The sequence below is a fragment of the Schistosoma haematobium genome, chromosome 2, assembly GCF_000699445.3.
Source record: "Schistosoma haematobium chromosome 2, whole genome shotgun sequence".
Classification (NCBI taxonomy): domain Eukaryota; kingdom Metazoa; phylum Platyhelminthes; class Trematoda; order Strigeidida; family Schistosomatidae; genus Schistosoma; species Schistosoma haematobium.
In genome coordinates this window covers 25,372,245-25,390,034 of record NC_067197.1, presented here as the reverse complement: position 1 = coordinate 25,390,034, position 17,790 = coordinate 25,372,245, and the positions used below count along the sequence as shown (strand labels likewise).

Below are 17,790 nucleotides of genomic sequence, written 5' to 3'. Positions count from 1 at the left end.
AAATTTACTTGTACATACCAAAGCAACTACACTTGCCAAACAGAAAAGAAGTCATATCCTGGATTTTAAGAGCATGTTCCAAAGAGCCTTAGAATGAGAGGAAGAAGGACTCCAAACAGTGTAATTACCAAACATCTCCTTGACAAAGGACATCAGTCGATACCTTGCAATTTTCCAATATGATTAGTACGTAGCCAAACTACGGTCTTCTGAAGTTTACTGGTGCCGATGCTGTCAGACGTCGAAAACCTGACTTATGTGCTCAAAAGGATGTGGTTATTAATCTTTCCTTGCTTTAGTGACAAATATTTCTTCGTTGCATCATAAACCTTAATAACTTTTTCTTACATTTATTGCGTCATTGAGCTTCATGACCTTCCAGATTAATTCATGCTATTCCGCTACAATCTTTGTTCGTACTCTCTTCAAAAAGATAAAGGTATCGAATCTACCAAACAACAGTATTTTACATGAGGAATTGCAGTAAGAGAGGATTGGTCAACAACCCTAGATAACTGTCTGTCTGTCAGTGTGATATTAATAAACGTCAAGGTTTCTCATTTGGGTCTAATGCAGAAGCTCTCGCGTTTCAAAGCAACAGATACTGTACAGGAACGGTTGGAAAACTTCCTATGTGGTCGCAGACAGAGGATGAGGGTTAATGGAGCACTGTCTGAATGGAAGCCGCACAAATCGTACACCCCAAGGAACCATCTTAGGTTCATTACTTTCCTTTTTCTACGTAAATTAATTACCGCTGTTGCTTAACTCGTCGACATTATTGTTTGCGGATGATGTCAAAATCTGGATGACAGTAAAAAGCAAGGCTGATCATTCTGATCTCTAAGCTAACCTAGAAGAATTAATTAGATGATCTTAATGGTGGGGCTTAGCAGTCGACTATATAAAGTGTGCTCATGCACATCGGACACAGTGACATTTACCAGTATACTATAGACGGGAAATCTCTTCTATGCATGCAGGAACAATAAGATTTAGAGTTAATAGTTAATGACGACTTGAAAACAACTACGCATTGCAAGAGAGAATCTGCCAAAGGATTGCGTGCTTTATGGTCACTTCACTAAGTATTCAAGTGCATCGATGAGATGTTTCAAATTTTATTTACTACCTATGTAATACCACACTTAGAGCACTGTATCCAAGCCGATAGTCCATGTCCAATTGATAATATCAACTTGTTTGAGCTTGTTCAGCGTGAGTGAACAAACTAGCGAAGGTTCTCTCCAAACTCCCTTACGACGAGCTCCTAAAACACCTAAACGTTTTCTCCTTGTCGTATCGTAGAACGCGAGGTGACGTTATATTGGCATTTCGTATCTTTAATTACGATTTGGGTGTTAACATGTCATATCTTTCTGCTCCCTCAGTACTAATAATTTTCGAGGTCAGAGCAAGAAGTTTCGAAAATCGCGATCTAACAAACTTAAAGTGAGGTTCTATTCTTCTCATCGAGTGGTCAGTGACCGGACTTCCAACCCGAAAAAGTGGTATCAGCCCCACTAGCGAACGCTATCAATGAGAAGCTGGACCATCACTGGAGAACAAACTATAAAGATTAACATATGTCCATCAACCTAAATTCCTTGTGAATGGCGACTATAGTTAATTGCTGTAACACGTTGAAAGAAGAGTGGACGGCGTAAGTAAAAGCGCATTTGGCAGATCAGTATAGACCAGAAGCATACGGTTATGTGACGAGTTAGATACCTGAAAATTGGGGCATATATGCGAAGGTATAACCAAGTATACAATACCACTAAAACTAAAGAACACATAGTATTTTAAGATCATAAAATTGTTTGATTTTGCTGTCATTGCTGATATCCATTCGGGCTGAATTCAAGGAGTCTAAAAGTATCCTGAAACTAAGGAGTAAAAGCAAATAAATTGAATTTTTTTAAGCGAGCTCCCCACAAGGAAATTGGACATTGGATAGTTGTGCCGTATTGGAAGTTGGCGCTACCCAGTCCGTACGGTAGGGATGGAAAAGATTGCAATTCTAGATGCAGGTGCCCAATATGGAAAGGTATAGGATATTCAGTGTAGTTTATTCTTATCAAATCTTGCTAGGTTATCGACCGACGCGTTCGGGAGCTCTCTGTTTTTTCTGAGATGTTGCCCATCAACACTCCTCTCGAAACGCTTATAAAAGCTGATTACAAGTAGTGTCTTACCATATTCCTTCTATTGCTATGTAGGGCTTTCATAATCTCAGGTAGCCCTGACTCAGTCTACCAGTCTATGAGTTGCACATGTGATCCCAAACTTTTTGACGCAAACATTCCTATTCTGGGGATTTGTTATGGAATGCAAGTATGTTGGCGAATGTTTTGTTCCTATAGAGTCTAGCTTATCAACAAAGTCTTTGGTGGCCAAGTGATGGAGGGCGACACTCGGCAAGATGGCGCATTTCAAATTGACTGTGACACAACTTCTCCATTATTTGAGTAAATCAATCCCCAATAATGTGTAATAAATTTATAGAGGATTATCAAAACAGGAGCATGTATTGTTCACCCATGGAGATCACTGCATCACTGCTGCAACAGGATTTAAAGTCATAGCCAAGTCTAGTTCCAACATAGCTGGTTAGTTTGTTTCATTTATATTTATTTACCGTTCAGGTATCGCAAATGATGACAAACGACTTTACGGAGTTCAGTTTCATCCTGAGGTGGATCTCAGTACATGTGGCTTAAGAATTTTAAGGAATTTTTTGTTCAATATATGTAACCTGAAGGGAGATTTTAAAATGAGTGATAGAGTAGAATTGTGCATTTCCAAAATACGTGAAGCTGTCGGTCAAAATAAAATTTTGGTAAGTTATTCCAAAAATCAGGTCCTCAAGATTCCTGATTTATTTGTGGTAACATCTGGACATATCAGTTCCCAATGTGATCGTTTTCGCACTCCTATAATCACTTCTTTGTTGGCCCATATCGTTTGTGTTATATGCACATCGTGTTTTATAAGTAAATGCCTTCATTGGGTTGTTACTCCATACTAATTTGCTACTTCGGTTAGATTATGTGAGCTGAGAATTTTACTCGTTTTTTAAGGAATGTCGCCTAGTTTCCTCACAAAATAGGAATTAGGTCAAGTGGTTGTTATTATTAATATAGGAATTAGTAGTCAAATGGTAGATGCAACTCAGTAAAGTATAATTTCCATATTCTTAGTAATTCTGTTGTTTCATGCGAGTGCATGTCACTCGTTGATTATTGTCGGATTAAGGTATGGTTCACAACTACACCGTCATTGTTTCATACAGTCATTGATTGTTAGCCTGGCACGTGTTGGCAGATGTAGACGTCATTGTTAAGCTCTGCATGGTAATTCAGTATTTGAAGGCCATTGTTAATGTCAGTCAAAATGGATCACAGTGGAGATCTGTGTATTTTTAACCCCCAAACCTTTTCAATACAATTTCACGCTTCTTATTTCTATAATTCGTCTATCCTTTTTGAGTTTTATTCTCTGTTTAGTTTTACTGAATCCGATATTATTGAATACTACTACATATCTTGCGACACAAAGTTGCCCGGATGCGCCGAGTTTTCTGACATTGTATGGATTGTGTTCAAAAAGCAGTTGTCTCAGTTCCTCTCACTTTAATAGGGTGAAATTCGTCGCAACACTTTATTTATTTATTTAAAACAAATTTTGGTGCAAGGCGTCAAATACATATGTGCCACACTTCATCTTCGATTTGTGTGAGGGCTTAGATACTGGCCGGGCGCCCAAACCGAAGTAGTTCGTTTTCTTAGGGGCCACTCCCTAAGTCTTTGATCTAGATGTCCAGTCCACGATGCAGTAAAGCAATGCCAGATGCAGCCCCACGGTAGCCGGTGACCAACAATAGGTTCATACGCCATTTGTCCCCTCAGAGTCCTGAAACCCATGTACATCGTTGGTTCGGAATCAGGGTTTTCCAACTCTTAGGTAAATCCTCCATATCCATCAACCCTGTTAAAACACCGGACATTCGCTTTTCGCGGCTGTATACGTGTGGCCGTGTGAGAGTATTTAGAGAAAGAGCGGACTCTCCCCACCCTCGACCGTACCAGGGCATTTGGGGGCCTAATTGTCATGTAGGAGAGGTTTACATGACCTCTTGTCACACTAAAAGTGGTTCGTATATTCAAGGTAGGAGTCCAGTAATGTTTTCATTATTGTGTACAAACTAGGTAGAAGCGTTTTTTAAGCATACTTTCAACTAGCTGGCTGTTGTACTTCAATGTTTTTTCAACCTTACCTAGATAATCCTGATATTTGTTTTAGATTTTACTGAGTGGTGGTGTCGACTCCACTGTATGTGCAGCCTTGCTATCAAAAACTTTGGATCCATCTCAAATTATTGCTGTTCACATTGACAATGGTTTCCTAAGAAAAAACGAATCTTTAAGAGTGATAGAATCATTAAAGTCATTGGGAATTAAAGGTAATTACATTCTTTTGCATTATCTTACTTTACCCAGTTCATCTGATCAATGCAGGCCTTCGATTCCTATCAGGGACTACAATGCTACACGTCGATGTAATGACGGAGGCTTTGGCACCTGCTTCCGTCAGTCCTACTAAAGCACAGTCTGATTCTGGTAATTGAAATAAATAGGATTTCTGATTATTAAATTGTATTTCTAGGAATAAGCTCAGGAACATCGGACGAGACATCAGATCCAAATACTAAAGAGTGCAGATCGACGTTAGATTCAATGGCATACTCTCAAACTACGGATACATCTAACGCTAAAAGACAGTCACATGTCAGTGGTGGTGGAATTCACCCACATGTAGAATCAAGAAACATTCCTATTGGACCTCTTAGAACAGTTACTATTTTCCCTGAAGATAAACGACAAATTATTGGTGATACTTTTGTGCGTGTTGCCCAAGAAGTATGGACTGAACTTCAGTTAGATCCTAGTAGTTTAATGCTCTGCCAAGGTATACAGCTATTTTTTCATTTTTGTTGTCCGTAAAATGTTTTAATGATGTCCATTAAAACGATTGTGACTCTATGACAGCTGTTGTTACTGTTGATTGTTATGCATGTTTGATGGTACCTTACCTATCAAATTTTTTCTACCGTAGGTAATATATACTGGACTTCTCTAAACAGTAGTAGTGTGGTATGCGCATAGACTAACTCATGTCTCTGTACCTAGTCTAGTTTGATCATATATATGAAATGTATGGATAAAATTTCTCAGAAAATCAGGAAATTTCGCGGGCGACATTAATTTTCATGACATTGGATGAACTTCCCAATACCTAGCTTACATAAATCAGAGTTTGGATAATAAAGTCAAATACGTCTGCCTTATCTCCTCAATAGCCTTCAATCGGTTAGTTGAATAATACCATAAAGTAACAAAATGTGGCTGTAGCAGAGAGCCCTGTTGAAATCAAGTCATGTTCAAAAGGATGATAGTTTTTTCAGTCTGGGCACCCGGGCAGTATCACAGCCCACACACAAATCAATTGACTTGTGTGGCGCATATGTATTTGGTGCCCCTTTGTACCAATATTTATGTGTTCAAATGAATAAATATTAAAAAGTTTTTTAAAACAACAGTTAACTCACACATTTCAAGATAACCGCCGTTCGATGAATGTTAGGTTGGTGTTACTTACGAGATAAATGCTTGTAAACAGAATACACTTATTAAGAGATTAAATAAGAATGATTAGTTCAGCGAAGAGTTCTCTTTTCGGCGAATTCCATAAATGCTTGTGACAAAAATCCAAAGCTAAACAACTATCTGAACGTTCGTCTGCTTCACGCCTCATTTCTAAACCAGTTGTCACTAACAACCTGTCCTTGAACATTATATTGCATTTGACAGATCAGAACACGTAACTAACTTTTATTCGTGATTTGTATTACGTCGGTGTTTTCGCTTATTATTATTTGCTTACTGTTAATAGACTAGATCTCTGGTTGATACATTTTTCAGCAAATTAGAGATAAATAAATATCTCGATTATCGTCTCTATTAAAATGTTAGATAGTGATGATGAGTATTTTTCGATTTACTTCACTCATCATCGCTCCAGATAACAATCTTCCACGTGGTCTAAAAGATTCAAGCAGCAATATATATATATATATATATATATATATATATATATATATATATATATATATATATATATACAAATTTCTCACACATTGGACTATTACGTAATATTATTTGCTGTCAATTTAATTTTTCTCTACTTGGTGTTTGTTTGTATTGCTTTTTAGTCAAATGGTTCCAACAAATAGTGTATTTTTATTACTTTACTAGGAACATTGAGGCCTGATCTAATCGAATCTGCATCTCATTTAGCTAGTCAACGAGCAGATACAATTAAGACTCATCATAATACAACCACACTGGTCCAGATTTTACAGAAGCAGGTTGGTAAACGCGAAAATTTCAATTATTATGACAAAAAGCTTTTTGTTGTCCACAAATGTGTTTATGATTTAAATTTATTATTAGTTTAGGGATGGAGGATATATATATATATTTCAAGACGAAATAGAAAATAAATTCTGTGTGGACGTCTCAGAATTACACGAAATTTTTAGTAACCATATTTTGTGAAAATGATGGTTAAAAGCTTCATTTAACTTTCTGATCATCTGATGAGACTTCAAGGGGAAGAAATGTATATATTCATGGCTTTGATGTTGGTATTTTGATGACATATGCATTCATTCTAACTTGCATGGCGGAATTCACGCTTCAGGAAACTAGCTTTTCTCCCTTATTATTTAAATATATCAATAATTATATGAGTAGGGATCCTGGGTCATTGTAGTTATGGAAAAAGGATCTGCAGATTAATAATATGGTTTGTAAGATGCATATGTGAATTTTTTGAAAGGTTAAATCTATTCTGTACTTACAAACTAATTCATGATGTGTGTGAAGTGAAATAATTCATAGTGGTTTCTTGTATACATTGAGGTTCCTGTAAGACTAAACCGTTTTGATTACCTTAAATGAAACTGCGAGATGTATAGCAGTTGTTTTGTCCGACACCTACTGCTGATAGCCTTGTCAGAACATATGAGATGTTGTTATACTGTAGTCAAAGGCTAAAGCATTAGTAGTAACAGTGATATACAAAAATAGGTCTTAACGTTTTGATGAAAATTTCGACTACGGTACAAGTCTCAGTTTACAAATATGTGGTATAAAGATTACTAGGCAGTCTGATTTTAGTTACAAAAATCTTGACATGAATTACTGTAATTAGCTGCAGTCCTATACTTCTTGACAGTTCGAATACATTTAAAAATACTAACCTTTGAATTGTGTAGAATAAACTATCTATATACTGTATTATTTATTTATTAATTTGAACACATAAATATTGGTACAAGGGGGCACCAGATGTATATGCGCCACATAAAACAATGAGAATAGGGAGAGAAAAAAGAAGGTAAGGTGCTTATAAAAAAAAGAAAAAAGAAAAGATTACTGTAAGGCAGTGTAGTGATAATAATAATAATAACGGAAAGGTACAACCAGAAGAATTCTTTCAGTTAAGGAAGATCCAACCACTTTTTATGAAGAAAGTAAAAGGTTACAGCAGGATCGCCACTCGCTTCTATTCTGAGCCATATCGGACAACGCCTCTAGCTACTGTGTTGCACCATCTCTCGGACCCCAGCCAGGGAGTCGTGAAAGACCAACACAAGCCAGCCCTTGTCAGCTTTCTTTCATGCCACGACACCATGTCATGTACTGACCACCTCCCCTTTTTTCAACCAATCCCAGGGTCGGTAAATAATGCATGACGTGGAATTCCCTGGGACGACATTCGTAGAACATGTCCAAGCCACCGAAGTCGGTGTTTCAAGATGGTGACACCAATTGGATTATCGTCTCTGCTCCAGAACACACGATGCCGAACCTCTGCATTACTAACATGGTGTTGCCACTGGATGTCAGCAATCCTTCGGAGACAACGATGATCAAACACAGAGTCGTCTAACATCCTCAACTCGGAGAGGCCAGGTTTTACAAGCATGGAGCAGAACTGCTCTCACTGATGCGTTGTAGATCCGACCTTTTACAGCCAGACTGACATCACGAAGGCGCCAAAGATGGTCCAGATTGGCATAAGCCGCTCTGGCTTTCACTATTCGTGCATTGATCTCATCACTCACACCCCCACCAGCACTTATGCAGCTACCCAGATACACGAACTTCTCGACTACTTCTATCTGCTCACCATCCAGGATGAGTACAGGATTAGAATCCTGCTAGTCTAGTAGAAGTACTTTGCACTTCGAGGGTGCAAAGTACATACCATACTTACGGACACTGATTGCCAACTGACTAAGTGCGGATTGAATGGCTTGGGCATTATTGCACAGTAAGACAATATCATCTCCAGGCAACAGATCCACACCGCCATTACTTGCATCCATCAGAGCTGTTTCCAGAATGTCATCGATGGCAACCCTGTCTATTCCCACTGCTTGAATGGAACGATGGAGAAAGGTGGTTGTATGCCCTCACTTCGTCTGAGGTGTTCGTATATAGAGCCTTTAAGATGTTAATAAAATCCTCAGGCACACCCTATCTTCAATAGACAATCTCAGAGAACAATCCTGTCCAACGAATCAAAGGCAGCCCTGATGTCAAGAAACACGATTGTTGGCCTTTGATAAGTATGGCGGAGGGTGAAGATATGATCAATACATCCTCAACCAGAACAAAAACCAGCCTGCTTCTCGCGAGTCAATCTTTCTCGGGTTTTGAACAACCTACGAAGTGTGATGAAAGCCAATAGCTTGGACGCAATCGGAAGTAGACTTATCCCCCGATAGTTGTTACAGGAACGACGTGAACCCTTTTTAAAGATGGGGACAACTATTGACTCGTTCCATGATGTTAGAATACTGTTTAACTCCCAAATCTTTGTAAACAGCGAAGTCAGTTCCTTAACCAGAAAGTCGCCACCATCTTTAAGAAAAGCCGGAGGTAAGTCATCTGGGCCCGGCGATTCGTAGCGCTTTCAGAGTTGGAGTTCCTTGCGGACTTCCGCCTCATTTGGTGGATCAGTCATCACCGGCCATGGAGGGCAGGACAGTCTGGTCGATGTTACCGGAGCAGCAGGCCAGTTGAACCGCCCTTCGAGGAATTCTGCCCATCGTCCAAGACGTCGATGGATGTTGGTGATTGGCATCCCGTCATCCTCGCAGATTGTACCACTCGCACCAAACGTCTTGCTGCTAGTGGCTTGGATGAGTTGGAAGAGCTTCCGACAGTTACCAGATGCAGCTGCTGCTTCTATCTCATTAGCACGCTCCGACCACCAGGCTTCTCGGTCCTTACGCAAGCTTTGCCCAACTTCATTACGTAACAACCTCCGTTTGTGGTCAAACTCACGGTCATCCGGAGTAGACCGACGGGCTTCAATGAGTAGTAAGGAACCAGAAGAAACCCAATGCTTATAAGCGGGACGTTTTGCGCAGCCGAAAGCGGCTTTACTCGCTATTTTCATAGCGTCATGCAGTTGCGACCAATGCTCATCTATACTTTTTTTGGTGGAATGGTAGCTAGTGTAAAAGCTAGCTGGGTTCGATACTTATTAACAACAGAAGTTGCAACCGATTTGCTGACATCAATCCTTTGGTGACGATCACTTCGCCGGCCACTGAAAGGTAAGGTAAGAATGGCGCAGACCAGGGCATGATCAGAGTCCAGATAGGTACTCCAAAAGGAGCGGCAGTCTTGTACACAACCACGCCAGCGGTAGCTGATCGCAATGTGATCAATCTGAGTCCAGGCTTGAGATGCAGAGGGAGGACGCCATGTGCCACATCGGCGACGACTATGCCGGAAGTTAGTGCTAGCCAGAAACAGGTTGTGGTCTGTGCACAGTTGCAGTAGACGGTCCCCGTCATCTGTCCTGCAACCAACAAGTCCCCATCGGCCACCTCAACGATTCTCTCCTGTGCTTAGACACCCGACGTGCGCATTCAAGTCTCCGGCTAGTACTACAATATCTGTCGAACGCACTTTCTGGAGAAGAAAAGATAACTGGTGTTAGAATTCATCTTTGATTGCATCCAGGCCGCAATCTGTCAAGGCATAGGCAGAGATGACGAAGAGACATCGTGGTTTCAGAAAAGCTGTCTCAGTATTCGTATTTGGTGTTGGCACTCAACTTTCAACCAGTCAGTGACTCGAGATCGTTTAGATAGAACCGAGTTTCCATCATAGGCGAGCTGCTTTTTAAGTTGAAAAATAAAGATGCACAAAGTGGAAATTAATGAGAGTGAATAAGTGACGTAGTAAACAATAATAATAATGCGAAATGTTTGACTGTTAATCGAAGCGAGAATAGTGTTTTTAGCAAATATCGTCATTTCATTCTATTTGTATTTGGGCTGTGATACTGCCTGGGTGCCCAAACCGAGGCAGGTGGTTTTCTTAGGGGGTCACACCCGAGCCTTTGACCTAAAGGTCTGATCCACAAGGCAGTGGAGCATCGTGAGGAGATGCAGTCCCATGGTAGCCGGTGACCAACAATTAATTCGTACGCCATTTGTTCCCTCAGGTTACTGGAGCCCATGTGCACCATTGGTTTAGGTTCCGTTTAAAGCGCCAGACATTAACTTTTCATCCTCTCAATTTCGTAAACAACACCCCCTCCAGGAGAAGGAAGTGAGTAGGACTTCCCTGGCAGAAGCTGTGTACGCGTAGCCGTGTGAGAGCATTTCCAGAGGGAGGGCGAGCCCGCCCCACTCTCGGCCGTACCAGGACATTTGGGGGCTTTTGATTTTCTCATAACGAACTGTTTTCTAAAATTGGCCAGTATATTCAATGGGTGGTAGTACATAATGCTTGAATATGACTGTAGAGTGTCGAATTTTTGTTGGGAATACTAAAATAGATGTTAGAAAAAACTACTAAATACTGGCTACTTTTGAATGTTATATCTGTCTATCATTCACTTTTTATTCCTCAACTATAACTTCATAAACATAAAACCTTGTTATTTGTTTTTGAAGGGTCGGGTTGTTGAACCACTTTCAGATTTCCATAAGGATGAAGTTAGACAGATTGGTAGACAACTTGGACTTCCAGAGGCTATTGTCAACCGACATCCTTTTCCTGGTCCAGGTTTAGCAGTTAGAATCTTATGTGCTGCAGAACCATATATTGAACGAGATTTTTCGGAGACAACAAGTCTTATAAAAATGATCTCTGGATATCATCAAATGTCGCAAAAGGTTGGTTTGTTGTGAGATCTTTACCAATCGTCTTTAAAACAATAACATTTATGTCAAGCTTTGTCGCTTATTCGGTAATCAAATTTAGCTCCTCAATGTTATACTTTGTGATCTAGTTCTTTTTTCACCGAGATCCAATCTTGTTGAAATGTTTCATATGGTCATCCTCAAATACGTTAGAGGTGTGTTTTGGTACTTACAAACCTAATATGGAGCATTAAAAAGTACGTAGGAGTATATATTGCCTCATTTTTCACAGTAACAATCAGGACGCATCGGACAATAGGTATAGATTCAGTCGGAAAACAGTGCATACACTTACGAGTGGTTGCTTTTTTGAGTAAAACACGAGAGAAAGTAATTTTCAATGCTTCAGTCATTTCACACGTAGCCATCGTAGAAAGACAACAAGGCACATAATGCTCATCACTTGTATATGAATATATAAGATAAAGCTCCACACCCGAAGTTAACGCTCTCATTCAACCGTCAACAGATATCAGTCAGTAATAACGTAGAACTTCGTGCGTACGTACATCGGTTCAAGTTGCCATACCACATTAGCACAGAGATGCAGTCGTCGATTCAAATCCCGTAGTGGTAGAGGTAGTAAGAGTGCAAGCAGTAATCAGAAAGATTAGGGTTTGATGATGTTATTTAAGGAGTATAATACAGTGAAATCAATTTGGAAGGAGAAAAAAAAGAGACATGAAGAATTCAGAAGATTAGAATTTGGGAGAACACAAAGAGTGGATGCACCTGCGCCATTGCAAACGATTTTGAGCCATGTCATTCAGGGTCTCTAACCATCGGTTGCTATCATCTCGCGGTCCCCAACCAGATATGGAACTCAAGAAGTTTATACCACCAGATACCCGACTTTCATAGTATTAGATCCAACTTTATATTTGCAGTTTAAAAACTAGGACTGAAAAAACTATGATTTTTAATCGATTCTGGTTAACATTTAAATAAATATTGTCAACCTTTACATCATTAGTGATTTCAGTCACATTGACCACAGAAAGAACGCCAGAATTCGTTTAATAGTATTCCTATTACTGGCAAAAAGTCTTCAGTTATTTTTGGAGTTATGCATATTGTTTATTGGTATTAATCTTTATAAGTACTTGTTTTCAAGATTTACTGCATTTAACGTATATCATCATAATTTCAGCTACTTATCATTTTGCTTTCCAACAGCCTCATGCACTTTTAAACAAGATCAATGCTGCTGCTAGACCTGAAGAACAACAACGTTTATCAAAAATTACAGCAAATCGGTCTCTAGCCGCCTATGTTCTACCTATTCGTTCAGTCGGAGTGCAAGTATGATTTTGCTAATCAAATAGAATATATGAATTACATGTTCTATCGTTAATCTGTTTGTTTTCAAAATGATTAAAATTCACACCCTTAAACTTCTGTAAACTGCGTAATAATTACTCTAATTTTAAGCTTTTTTTTACGATCTTTTCATTTTAATTGTATTTTAGGGTGATCATCGTACTTATAGTTATGCTTGTGCTTTATCTAGTTCAACTGCTCCAGATTGGGATGCCCTTTCGTTTTTAGCTAATTTAATTCCTAGGATATGCCATAATATCAATCGGTAGGTTCATTATTGTTATTCGAAATCTTTGTGACTTGTTTTACTGATCAACTCTCCAGTTGGATTCTGTTATATCACTTCCACAGACTGTCCTAGCCAGTTTAGTTTTTCACGTCGATACTTAGTTCATAATATTATAAAAATTATCCAGAAAATGTGTTTGAGTACTTTTTTTCTGTCAACCAAGGGCGTGAAGATAAGTGTACAGAGCGCATACGTTTAAAAACATACTGGTTTATAAATCTGTCACTGATTAAAAACATCAGGTTTGCATTTCTAGATACACTCTACTAAAGGGTGCTCACTTAGTTTTTAAACCCTTGCTAATTAACTATAGGTACCTAAATCGTTCTATCAACCTTGTTCAATAGAGGAAAAACTAACGTACATACTGTTATATTTCCATGGTATGTTTTAGTTCGTATGTCGTTTTTATTATATTGAAAATAGCATAAGACTACGTGCATAAAAAGAGCTACTAGTCCATTGAATTCTAATTAAAGACGAAATGTTCATTCCACTCAATTATAGTTTTACGGACTGTTTATCAAATGTAAGTAGATCTTAGAATTCACAATGAAGTTGGTATTCTTATTTCCTATATTTATTTCAGCATAGTATATATATTAGGACCACAAGTTGTTCATCCAGTAAATGATATTACAATTACTTACCTTCGAGAACCTGTTATCGATACTCTCCGAGAAGTCGATGATAGGGTTATGTCAGTACTTCAAAACAATGGTTGTATGAACAACGTTGATCAAATGCCAGTTGTTCTTATACCGATTCATTTTGACCGTGATCCAAGTCAAGTAGTATCTGTTCCTTCTATTTTACGGTCAGTTGTACTCAGACCTGTGAAATCAGCTGATTTCATGACTTGTATTGCTGCTGTTCCCGGTGTTCATATTCCAGAAGATGTATGTAATTGTCTACAATATTATTTATTCTATATTTATGTGTTAATTTTATAAACGCATTGTTTTTCTATATGTTTTATGATTGCGCACTTAACTCAATCATAGTTTATCAAGATAGATCCCACTCAATAACTAACTGGTTGGTCAAACTGATGCTAGATAGGCCCAGGTAAAAAAATAAGAGAAAAGGTTGAGAACAAACAATATCAATCGTTTTCCAACCTCGGCATATTTTTATATCTAAGCTCCAAGTTTCGAACCATGAACCATTACGATTTTTAAGGTGAATCCAAAATACTTTGCTGAAGTGCAACATGCATTCATATGAAAGCAGAATACATCTATAATGTAGTGCATCTACTCAATTAATTACAAACTATGTGATTACAAACTTACTTATCAAATGATTTTACGCGACGATGAAAAAAGCTGTAACAAATAGAAGTTATAATTAGAAACACTAGAAATTCAAGATGATATCATGCATAAACGATATCATATTGTCACATCGCATACATTTTCGTACAGGGAGTTTTTTAAAGCTTTTAGATAAGTATGAATTCTGAGAACCTTTATGGACATTGGCAGTTGGGAGAAGATATAAAGAGCGGAAGTATTACACGATACTTTTAACTATGCTTTATAAAAGTGTATTCAGCTGTTTGAGGGTATTTTACGTTATGGTAGTAGGATTGGATAAACCTCAGATGTTTTGATAAATCTCGATTGTACATGTATTTCTGTTGTTTTCTGATTTATCCCACCATTATCATATTTATGACTGGGAAACTAATAGACATTAACAAAGCTATATAGGCTTACATGTTTTATTGAAAATTATGCCACTGAAGAACGTTCATTTACTCAATAAATCATTTCATTCCATTATGTAACAACGTTTCATCCAATTTGTCTGGAAAAAGCTATGTATAAATTTTAATCTTTGTTAAGTGTCTACTATAAGTAGTATGAAATTATCCTGAAAACATTTATCTTCTTGAAGTGACCAATTAGACTTCAACATAATGCAACTAGATGAATCAATCACTAGATCTTATCTTCTTTGATTTCTACTATATCCATAACGGTTATTGTGACTGAAGCGAGACTTCAAAGTGCTCATGATGGATAAATTATATTTGAAAAAATAACTATCGAATGGAAAATCGACGACATCAGTTAACAATTGAAATCGATGATACATATGGTTGTATCTAAATAGAACCATTTGTTGTGCTGGTCATTTTATCATTACGCTTTAAATGGTAGCTATTGTTTTGAAATATTATTAGTTTCCAGTTAATTTATCAACATAATCACTATTATCAGAATGGGTTTTGTGGAGAGTTTTAGAAATTTCACAGGTTGAAATCATGAGTCGATTGAAGCTAGACCACCATGGAAAACCTGGAAGCACTAGACGGCCGTTTCGTCCTAGTATGGGACTCCTCAGCAGTGCGCATCCACTATTGTTGTACAATAAGTATTACTAACTGTTAGACCTTTTATGAATACCAACAAGTCAATTTAATTGTGCTTGAGTCAGTATACAACAAACTGTCTCTACTATTTGAGTGAGAAATATTTTTATATTGTTAGTATTTTGCATTTGTGAACGTTAATATTATCTCTATCTAGAAATACTTAGTATTGTTTTATCTTTGTGTATAGGTTGTTTACAAAATGCAGAAAGCAGCTGAAGAAGTACCTGGAATATCTCGAGTTTTATACGATCTTACTTCGAAACCACCAGCAACTATTGAATGGGAGTAATTAGTAATATTATTCTCTTAGTTTATGTGTGTATGTGTCCATTCTGTGTCTTTACAATTTCTTCAAGAGATTATCCTCTAATTTCTTTATACCTGCACAGTTAGCATCATAGTAACAAAGTGAATTTCTCGATCATGCGTTTATGACACTTTTGTTGTTATACAATACATTTTCGTTTGAGCTTATTTCAATTCTCTACCAATAATGAATATAAAAAGTCTCACTGTATAACCTGTTTTTTTGTTCTCGAAAATCCTGCTTTGTTTCTATTCTTCATTCATTAAATGTATAAGATTTGCTGATTGATAAAGTTGACTTGTTTTTTTTTTAAAAAGATATAGGTACCTAAGTTGTTCAGTTGAAGGCTCTTACATTTTGTCATATATCATGTGCAGTGTTTTTGTACACATGTATGGATCAGGATCGTTAACACATTAATTACAATTAATATATAAATCAGTATTGCTTTATTCTGGATGATAAAGTAAATTTTATGTGGAAGCTTCCTGTTCAGTGTTTATATTTTGAATTAAGTTATAAGAACGTTATCTAAACGCAAAATGTTTTCTTCAAATAAACCATATATTATGCTCATATTATAATGTAATAATCTTATACTTTATGTGATACTAATAGTTATCAAATTATCTTCTGTAAAAAAACCCACATAGTTAAGATAGCCTGGCTGATGATATGTATATAAATTGGTTATATGTAGTGACATTTCAACGATAACAAAGTCACATGAATGCGAAGATAGAAGACGAAACTTCTAGAAACGCTTTTACGTTTCAAGTAAAGAACAACTGAATGAGTAACATAGCATCACATATATAGTATGTTGCATACTGTCATAATCAATATGAATAGATGTAAACTGCATAAGATAACCGCGTCACTACAGATTATTGTTGTGGGGACGGTAATAGATTCCAATAATATTGACTTAAATTAATCATAACACCTGAAGTACAAGAACTTAACAGTAATTGAGTTCAAATGGTTTAATATTGAATGCAAACAATGGTCATTTAAGAAAGAAAAAGTTGCCTGAAAATATTATTTATCATGTATAAAAAAAAATCAACCCATCTGTGGGAACGACACTAAAAGAACAGAAGTTAACTAATAAAAACAAACATGTTATCTTGTCGATTTATATGTTACCGTGTCTCAGCAACATAAGTTTCTCACGGTTTATCTTACAGGTTGCTTTCTTAATTAGTAAACTGAATTCAACTGTATAAATTTAGTAGGTTAAAAATAGGTAGCAATATGAATATAAAGTTTGTTAATTCTTAGTATATTTCAATTAGATGTCCATGGTCATTTGTCAGACAGCGAATGAACTAAATGTGTGTCCGTTTATGGATGTGAGAAAAATGAAGTTTTCTGAGTTGAAAGTTTAGTACTCTTAAGAAACGTAGTTCGGAAGCATGTCTGATTTTTTTGTTTAAAAGAAGTCGACATAACCGTAATTCTATAATGAAGGACTGAGAGAGTTTCGATTTGTGACATGTGCATGAATTTTACCAAACAAATAAATTTAATTTTGGTGTTTTGTACGGACCAGTAGTGATTCCAGAAAACCTTAGTGCGCAGGATTTTTGATAACAGAATATTTGATGTAAGTTATACTTGACACGTTTAGTTGTAATGCGACCAGTTTACTAGGTTACTATAATTGACGCTGTCAGTGGATGGTGTTTTACCTAGTTATGAACCTAGTCAAGATCGAAGTTAAATATTGGACAATCATTTGCTATTCTTCCTTCAGACATGAGGTCAATAAATTGTTTCTACCCTATCAGTAAATTAATTTGATTGGTTATGCAACTGTTTAAAGTATGACCAATTAAAAGTGTCTTTGTTCAGTGTGTGAAATTCGTTACATATTTTACAAACCTGAAATAAAGCTTAAAAATATTTATTTACTTGCCCATTGCAGCTGCTATATTAGATATGAATATCCTATTGTGCTTAGTGTAAGTCTTTTTGCTGACAAGTAGAGATTGTATAATCTATGCAAGAGAACATTTCATGTGAATAGTGCTTGGTCCAATTGAATACCTAGTCGGTTTTCTAAGTGTATCTTTTAGGAGATAATCTAGTATGATGGATTATTTGATATTTCTGTTTATTTGAAATACTATTTAGTTGTACGCTTAATATTCTCAGTGAAGATTGAATAATATTGTAGTGAAAGAAGA

The 17,790-nt window shown here is 37.1% G+C and overlaps 1 protein-coding gene across 2 annotated transcripts; it reads left to right on the top strand.

The window, feature by feature from the left end:
• Positions 1 to 1,947: 1,947 nt before the first annotated feature.
• Positions 1,948 to 16,171, top strand: MS3_00006555 (uncharacterized protein; the record flags this gene model as incomplete). Of its 2 annotated transcripts, XM_035730829.2 has the most annotated exons (15): positions 1,948 to 2,050; positions 2,095 to 2,186; positions 2,223 to 2,337; positions 2,374 to 2,471; positions 2,509 to 2,612; positions 2,649 to 2,842; positions 4,306 to 4,465; positions 4,503 to 4,622; positions 4,669 to 4,971; positions 6,318 to 6,430; positions 11,051 to 11,272; positions 12,476 to 12,601; positions 12,769 to 12,884; positions 13,498 to 13,807; positions 15,479 to 15,580. In XM_035730829.2, the coding sequence occupies exons 1-15, from the start codon at positions 2,006 to 2,008 to the stop codon at positions 15,578 to 15,580; spliced, it is 2,220 nt and encodes a 739-aa protein (XP_035585502.2). In that variant the 5' UTR covers positions 1,948 to 2,005. The 2 variants fall into 2 exon arrangements, with proteins under 2 accessions (XP_035585502.2, XP_051067904.1); XM_051214716.1 differs by having other exon boundaries at positions 2,095 to 2,471; positions 2,509 to 2,842; positions 15,479 to 16,171.
• Between the last annotated feature and the right edge of the window lie 1,619 nt (positions 16,172 to 17,790).